Raw genomic sequence first — 8863 nt, 5'->3', positions numbered from 1 at the left:
CAAAGAAAGAGAACGGCTGAGAATATAATGCACCTTCAAGGTATGTTGGACTAAGTTAAGGAGAGACGCTAGATGAGGCTAGAAACATTGGAATCACAAATAGAAAGTCTTCTGAAATGGTGGAAGTAGTGTTGGAGTGATATTCCTTAAAATACAGGGAGTGAAATGTTTCCATTGATGATGAGGAGGTAAGATGGAATAGGACTGAACTGGAATTAAATGATAGATGGCTACCAAAAAGGAAGGCAGTAGAGAGAGGGGAGTTAACTAGGGGCATGGGTACCAGGGAAGAAACTAGTAGTCTGAGAAGCTTAGTAGCGGTATGTATTGCTTGGATCTAACGGAAAATATCAAATAGTCATGCATTTAAGGAAACTGGAGGACTTGTGACACCTGGCATCTCCTACTTGCCCTTTCCCAACACAGAGAAGCACAACATACACCAAATGCAGTGTTGATAATTTAATGCCACCACGAATTCCCCCTCATGGGCCAGTGGAGGCAAACAAGATGAAGTTTAGGCTGCTGATCCCTAATTTTTCTTTTTCTTCTTTTCTCTAGCTGACTTTTCTTAATGTCTAACACTGCTCCCCGATTCCTTTTTTTCTTACTTCTTCCTCTACTGTTTCTCATATAGGAGCAGAGTGGATGACGGCAGATTCAGGAAGAGAGAGTGTGTGAGAAAGAAAAACAGATTAAATTGAAAGAAGAAGTTTACTCCTAAATGTCTAGGCAGAACTCAGGCTGGGAAGAGCACATAAAAGTGCTATGCAAAGAAAATGAAATAGAATTAAGTGTACTTATGTGTTTATAGATCCTGTTGTGAAAATGTAAAAGAAAATTACTCAGCAGGAAGGTCTCCAAGTCTCCTGAAGAAGGTCCAAGAGAATACAGTACTTAAAGGTACATCAGACAGATGAGCATTAGATATCAACAGGATCTTCCAGGCCTGATGCTGGTGCAAAGGAACCTATGAATGCTCTTTCCGGGAATCTCTCAGCACTGGTGAGTTACCCAGCTCTCAGGGCTGGAGGAGGAAGCTGCCCTTCTAGGTGTCTTCCCACTAGACTGATTCTGCCTGGGAAAGGCTGCTCCTCCCAAGGGCCCTCACCATCGCCCCCTTCATTTCTTTGTTTCGGAAACTGTAGATGATGGGGTTGCACATGGGGATGATGATGGTGTAGAGAAGGGAGAAAGGCTTGTCTTTGTCAGGACCGTGTGTGCTGCGGGGGTTCATGTAAGAGAACATGGCCGATGTATAGAGAAAAATGACCACGGTCAGATGGGAGGCACAAGTAGAGAAGGTCTTCCCCCGACCAGAGGAGGAGTTCCTGCCCAGGATGGAGGCCAGGATGCGGGCATAGGAGATGACGATGAGCGCCATGGGGCTGAGCAGCACCACAATGGCATCGGCAAAGATGACTCTCAGGCTAAACTGGGGGTCTCCACAGGAGAGAGCAATCACTATGGGGGCCTCACAGAAGAAGTTTTCTATGTGGTTGTCTCTGCAGAAGGGATTTCGGAATGACATATACTCAAGCATGATGCCATTGATCAGCCCAAAGAACCAGGCAATACTCACCAGGCTCACACAGACCTGCCGGCTCATGATGTGGGCATAGCTAAGTGGGTGGCAGATAGCAACATAACGGTCATAGGCCATGAAAGCCAAGAGGATGCACTCAGCCACACCCACGCAGAAGACCAAGTACATCTGGGTCATGCAAGAGACAAAGGAGACAATGTGGTTCTTCACTATTAGGTGGGCCAGCATCTGTGGGATGGTGGTGGTGATGAAGCAGACATCCAGGAAGGACAGGTGGCCAAGGAAGAAGTACATGGGGCTGCTGAGCCTGGGGTCTGTCCAGGTGATGAAGATGATGAGGCTGTTCATGGCCATGGCCAGGCTGTAGAGGGCTAGGAAGAGGGCAAAGAGCAATGCCCGAGTGGATGGGGAGCTCTGCTCAAAGCCCACGAGGATAAACTCAGTCACGGTGCTGCCATTCCTTAGGTCCACTGGCTTGGATCTGCTTGAGGACAAAGGACAGGAAAAGCACAAGAGAGACAGCTGTAGAGTAATGCAAGGTACTCACTTGATCCCAGAAACACAGCTATAATAGCACAAGATGGGTGAGTGGTGATAAATGTTTTGAAACCTAAGTAAACAATATAATTGGCATTGTATGGGGCAGTGAGAGTACCACGGTCACCATAGGCTGCATCCATGGAATCATAGCATTAAAAATAAGGAAGCGGTGGCTATATTTTATTCTAGTTTAATCAGGCTGAAGTCAAGTAAAGTATCTGCTGCAGGATTCTAAGTGTTTAAAGTTTAAACTTTAGTCAAAATGCATTCAGAGGTGAAAAAACAAGATAGATTTCCAGAACCCATGCCAAATAGAGGAGTGGAGTATTTCAGAGGAAGGGATGTTAGTTCATAGAAGATTATATCAAGGATGCACTTGACAGACACTTGAAGATGTATTTTTCTAAAAAAAAAAAAAAAAAGCTCAAGTATGGTGGTGGTGGTTTAGTCACTAAGTTGTGTCCGACTCTTGCAATCCCAGGGACTATAGCCTGTCAGTCTCTTCTGTCCATGGGATTCTCCAGGCAAGAATACTGGAGTGGGTTGCCATTATCTTCTCCAGGGGATCTTCCTGATCCAGGAATTGAAGCCAAGTCTCCTGCATTGCAGGTAGATAGTTTACCAACTGAGCTACTTATTTAAAACAATGAATGGGTTGAATTTTTAGAGAAAATTGTTGTTGTTTAGTCGCTAAGTGGTATCTGACTCTTTGCAACCCTGTGAACTGCAACACACCAGGCTTCCCTGTCCTTCACTATCTCCCAGAGTTTGCTCAAACTCATGTCCACTGAGTTGGTGATGCCATCCAACCATCTCATTCTCTGTTGCCCCTTTCACCTCCTGTCCTCAATCTTTCCCATCATCAGGGTCTTGGATCTCCTGCATTGCAGGCAGATTCCTTACCATCTGAGCCACCAGGGAAGCCCCTTTAGAGAAAATGAAAACATGCTAACCCTCAGGATTATCTCTTAGGTGAAAATGATAAGCATAACTTGAAACATCATGCTCAGCTCGTCCCAGTCATCCTACTTCTTTCCAGTCTCAGGCTCCTGGTGTTTGCTGCTGCTGCATTAACGACCCACGTCGTGCATGCTGGAGATGGGCCTGGTTGTTAGCTCTCGCATGCTACTATCAGTTTTCCTTCTTCAGTAGGAATTTAGCACCATACATAATTGGGTGGAAAGGATCCAACCATCCTGTGAGAACAGGGGAGTTCTGAGTAGGGCACAAATTCAATATTTCTGAATAGACCTTCAGACAACTTCAATCTGTCCCTTTACTAATAGCAGTAAATCTTGTCCTTTTTCTATCATCAGAGAACAAGCATTCAGAATTTGCATGCTATATTCTCACCATAATGTTTAGGAAGTCATTATGTTCACATTAAATCTTTCCTACTTTTTAATCGTGTTTTGGAGTTAGGGTATATCGGATAGATCCCTTCTACTTTCAGATGCTTATAGACACTGTATTCCTTCTTAACGTTTAGTTCTTCATTTTCTCTTCTTCCACTTCCTTTTCTACACACTCTCAATTTCCCCCCTCTGTGTGTCTTTCACCCAGTTTTTCCACTTATTTCTACTTCTCTCTCTTTTCTTTTCCTTCTTCCTTTCTCATCTTTGATGGTGGGTATCTGTCATTGAGCTGCCTCTGGTTGAATTCCCCTCTGCTCTCCATGTCTTTAAATCTCTCATGTTGCCTATCTTAATTTTAGAAGATATATATGACATTACTGCCAATTTTTTTAGCTTTGCATTCCCTGTAGGTGTTTCCTGACAGGTATAGGCAGTGTTTGGATAGTAGGCCATTCCCATCATATCTGCTTTGGAATGATACCCTAGAACTTGAACCTAGAAATTTTCATATTGAGGGTCCAGAAATGTCAAGGAGGGGCAGAGTGAACTATTTAATCCAAGAGTGGCTTTGAATCCTGGGCCCCCGTGGACTTGTTGAAGCTGAGATCAGAGTCTGGGCAGGAGAAGTAAGTGAGCTACATTTTAGACAGTTGGACTTGACTAAGAAGAAACTGAAGTTCAATTTATGGAATTACTCTGATCTACAGGAGTACAAATGTTTATTTGTGGCTTGTTTGTTAGAGAGAATATTCTGTGATACCTAGTGCCTTGTTAACTACCAGCAGGGGTTAACCAGTTAAATATCTGTATAAATAAATGGGACAGTATCTTGAAAATCACATCCTACCTCATTCTGTTGCTTGACTGATAATGATGTTTGTCTCTGAATCACTGTGGCAAATAACAGAGAAACTCATGATGTTTGAAGAACTTGTCCAGGGAGGATGGTCTGACCTGGTGAGCCACTCTGGAAGAGAAGTTTTGTGTGATGACCTTGTTAGTTCTCTGTCATCTATACCATGGGTGATGAATGTTTACTTAAATATTAAATAATAATATTAAGTTGTGTGTACTGCACTTTATAGAATAGGTATTCAATCTTACATGTCACATATTCCATTTGTTAATAACCTTATTTTGCCCCCACCTTTGTTATAGAGTATATTTTTACCTTCTTCAGGATTTTAAATTTTGTTTCAGTGCTAACTAATTGAATTGTGGCACCATGATTTGAAAATCACAATGCTGTCTTATCTGTTAGCTGAAGAAATATCAGCAAGAATATAAGAAAACATTCATTCTCCTAGAGCTTCAGATAAGCTAACATTATTCTGTAATATAAAACATGTCCTTGCAAATATTATTTCTGACAAAGATTCTTCTAAGACTGGGCATTAGAAATTGTTGCCATGTGCTATAAAGCTAATTTCAAACCCCTAAAATGTAATTCTTATTGGTGGTCTTAATTATGGCCATGGTGTTATTTAAGTTGATACCTCTGTTTTCTGAAAGGTCTACATACTCATGACATTTGTTAGTCATGGGATTTTCTTCTGCCAAGTGCTTAGAGATAAATAACCCATGACTCCTTGGGTTTCTTATTTAAAGAACCGAGAGTCTGTAATTTCATTTAAATTAACACTATTTTATAAAGTTGTTCACAAATATCATAACATTTGACTCTCTGATTTATTATTATATTTTAAGAATACAATTTAATCTCATTGAAGAACCTCTGTTATTTTGGACACTGTAGCTAAAACACAGTTTGTTAAGGAGAAAAGAGAAGAAAATGAATTTTCAGTTGTGGTCTAGTTTGACCTCAGATTTGATTTTGTTAACTCACAGTTTTGATCCATTTTAGAACTGTCCTGCAAGCAAAGCTCCAAGAGCCTTTCAACAGAGCAATGATTTGCATTGGAGGAGCAGCCACATCAGAGTAGAAGTGGGACTGTCTTGATATACCACACCTCTGGTTAAAGACTTCATGAGGCAAGAGAACACAGTGTTAGATACTGTTAGGGGTGTGTAGGGTGGGGAATAACTGCCCGCATGTTCCTGATGTTTCCTTCCACAGGAACGGAACTGAAGTAGCACCGCACTCCCGACCCTTCCCTTCACCTTCATTCACACGATCTCCTGGGAGGCTGAGTAGCTTACTTGATTTGTGATTTTAGAAGGAAAGCTGAGCACATGTGTCTGTCTCTTTCCTCTAGCCTCCCCTTGGGAATGAGTGGCTTTTCTCAGGGAAGGCTTACGCTTCTTTGGGGGAGGCTCTGATGGTGTACTGTGCTGCCATTTCTAATAGGGAAAAATGTCTAACTCTGTGCTTCTGCATTAGGAAGTCCAATTGCTAAAATTTCTACTTTGTTACAAAGAAAATTGGGATTTTACCCTCCATTTGCAGACTCATTTCTCAGTTGATTCAGAAATGATGGGAAAGAGTAGTGTTATTTCCTGGACCTCCTCAAGTCCCAATAGATTATTACTGTAATATTATCACACATACGGAAATAAAATTACAAACAAAGAAGTGTGATAAAGCTTTGACGAAAACAAAAGATCCTGAGAGAGAAGAATTCTGCTGATACACATATACTGAATTCCAAAAAAACCCAGTGCTGGTGAGTTAAGTCTATATTCCTTGACCACAGGAGCACAGTGAAGAAAGTGTGCTACTGTGGACTAGACTGATGGGAAAATGTCTCATTGTAAAATAAGACTCTGATTCCTGTCATATCTCCTGAAGAGGACTAGGACACTTGAATAATTCAACATTTTTAGCCACAATGTAACTGTTGCCTTCCTAGCATGCTATGACCTAGGAAGAGAAAATATAACATAGCATTGTATTGCTTATTTATTCTGTGGAGTATGTTTGTTTTAGGGATGAGTTTGGCTCACTTAAGTTGTAAAGAGGGACTCACCAGCCTTATTTAAAATCATGTAAACTCTTCTCTTAGAATGAACTTCGGACTCTATGAGGCTCCTTTAAAGAAAATGTGCCTCTAGCAATTTTAATCCTACACAGCTTGAAATATGTTTCCTCTTTTGTATACTATAATTTAGTACTTTTTGGATTAAATACATCATTTCGTGACCTCAAAGCAAAAATGCATCATTTTTACAGGTGAAGAATCTTTATGGTAGATACATTTATCCTAGGGTTCATGGACTGCTAGATAGATATGTTTCATGGTGTCTGTGCATGTCTGAAATGTTGTAGGAAAAGTTGCATGTGTAAGAGCCTTTTTTCTTGGTGAGTTCACAGTTCAGTCAACTTCTAAAAGGTAGCTGAAACTCACAACAGTTGAAAAAACTTGTGTTAGAGATTTGAAGTCATTTATTCCCATAGGCTTCTCTTTAAACTGAACATGAAAGTACTCTTTTATCTCACAGAGTTGTTTGTTTCCTCAAAAGTGTCTCCTATGATGAACTTATGGTTGCTGGGGGAAAGGATGAGGGGGAAGGACAATTAGGTAGTTTAGGACTGACATGTACACACTGCTCTATTTAAAATGGATAACCAACAAGGATATACTGGTATAGTACATGAGACTCTGCTCAATGTTACATGACAGCCTGGATGGGAAGGGAATTTGGGAGAGAATGGATACACCTATATATGTCGCTGAGTCCCTTCACTGCTCACCTAAAACTATCATAACATTGTTAATTGGCTATACTCCAATATAAAATTTTAAGAAGTATCTTCTATGGAGAGTGATTGAACGATGGTTAAGCACCCAGTTCCAGTACCAATAAACTTTTGAGATAGACTATAGATATCCCCAAGATATCTCAAAGAATTCAAGGCAAGTAGTTTATTACTAGCTGGGGCTTTGGCTCCCAACCCTTGTGTGGGAGATATCCTAGTTCTCATGTTTGTGGTGGACCACATGTTAAGCTTTTATTTGTTTTCCCGAGTCACTCTGTAGCCTAAGGCCTAAAATAGTAATACTGCCTGAGAAGCCTCCTTGTTGATTTTCTCCAGACCTATACTCCAATATTTCCATCACAAATAAAAGAGAATACACTGACCTAAGAACACAGACAACTGAGTTGAGATGGGGAAGAGAGTGCAATAAGTAACTAAATAGCTTATCAATGATGTAGGTTCAGAAAATGACATTCTGAATCACCAGGGAGGCAGTGCCTCTGGCCATATGAGTAACCAGACCTTACCCAGAGAAAATACTAATTTTTTTTTATTGGGAGTGGAATCGGGAGGAGGTGGTGAAATAAAAACAACAACACTAAAATGGAGCTTCAGGGCACTTAAGAAGGTCCATCCTGGGGAATATTGCTATGGTGGGCAGTGTTTTTCAATTTCTTTCAAGGTTAGGAAAACCAGAAATGGTAGCTAAAGGAACTTACTGTCCCACAAGGGCACTTAAGCAGTGATATGACTTTGGGCTTCCTTGGTGGCTCAAATGGTAAAGAATCTGCCCACAATGCAGGAGACCCAGGTTTGACTCCTGGGTCAGGAATATTATCTGGAGAAGGGAATGGCTATGTACTCTATGGCTACCCACTCCAGTATTCTTGTCTGGAGAATTCCATGGACAGAGGAGCCTGGCAGGCTACAGTCCATGGGGTCACAAAGAGTAGGACATGACTGAGTGATTAACATTTTCGCTTTTCACTTTCATTAAATTCTGATAGAGTACACAGTATAGTTGATGGCAGTAATATTTTACAAGTTAAATATTATATAATATGAGGTGATTAAGAGCTCTAATAGGGCTTCAATAAAATACTGGGGGCTCTGAAGAGTAATGAAATAATAAAATACTTGGGAAAAATGTGTACAAGAAGAAAAAAAATATCAGATGTAAGAAAAATATTTGCTAATGACTGACATATTAAAAAATGTTCTTGGAAAAAGGCATCTTTGTAAAAGAAAAAATGGTCACTAAGTGAAAACCTAAGTTAAGCCCAAAATATTCCAGATTACGTACAAAGTTGAAATTATACCTAAACTTTGAGAAGACTTAAAGGCAGAAAGTAGCCATAAAAAGATGTTCTTATAGTAAACTGAATTATTAGGGGATCTGTCATTATTGTTATATAAAGGACAGATAGATGAAAAGCACTTTCTGTTCAATCTTTATTAGGGAAGATAAAAATTTCTGCTCCAAATTTGACAATGTATGAATAGGGTGGGGGTACCAAATTCCATAATGGCCAATACATAATAATTTTGAAATCAATTATATACAATGAAAAATGTGAACTCATTGGGGTTTGTTTGAGGATTGAGTGAAAATTTCCCTTGCATTTCAAGGCGGAGAGCTAAAAGCCAGCCCTTAAGATTTATAAGACTTGTATTCCATCTTCCATCTCTGAAAATTCTCCTAATCAAATAAGGTTAGGTGAAAGGCAGCCTTCAGGAAGAAGGAAAAGGCATCTACCTCCCTGA

At 40.4% G+C, this 8863-nt stretch overlaps 1 protein-coding gene across 1 annotated transcript; it reads right to left on the bottom strand.

Moving 5' to 3' along the window:
- Positions 1–1063: 1063 nt before the first annotated feature.
- Positions 1064–5740, bottom strand: LOC136167569 (olfactory receptor 10AD1-like). Its single transcript, XM_065935088.1, has 2 exons — positions 5700–5740; positions 1064–2027 (listed from the first exon to the last, which is right to left on the bottom strand). The coding sequence occupies exons 1-2, from the start codon at positions 5738–5740 to the stop codon at positions 1064–1066; spliced, it is 1005 nt and encodes a 334-aa protein (XP_065791160.1).
- Positions 5741–8863: the final 3123 nt, after the last annotated feature.

The sequence above is a fragment of the Muntiacus reevesi genome, chromosome 4, assembly GCF_963930625.1.
Source record: "Muntiacus reevesi chromosome 4, mMunRee1.1, whole genome shotgun sequence".
NCBI lineage: Eukaryota > Metazoa > Chordata > Mammalia > Artiodactyla > Cervidae > Muntiacus > Muntiacus reevesi.
The sequence above is the reverse complement of the archived record's forward strand: the minus strand, read 5'-3'. Positions and strand labels throughout refer to the sequence as shown.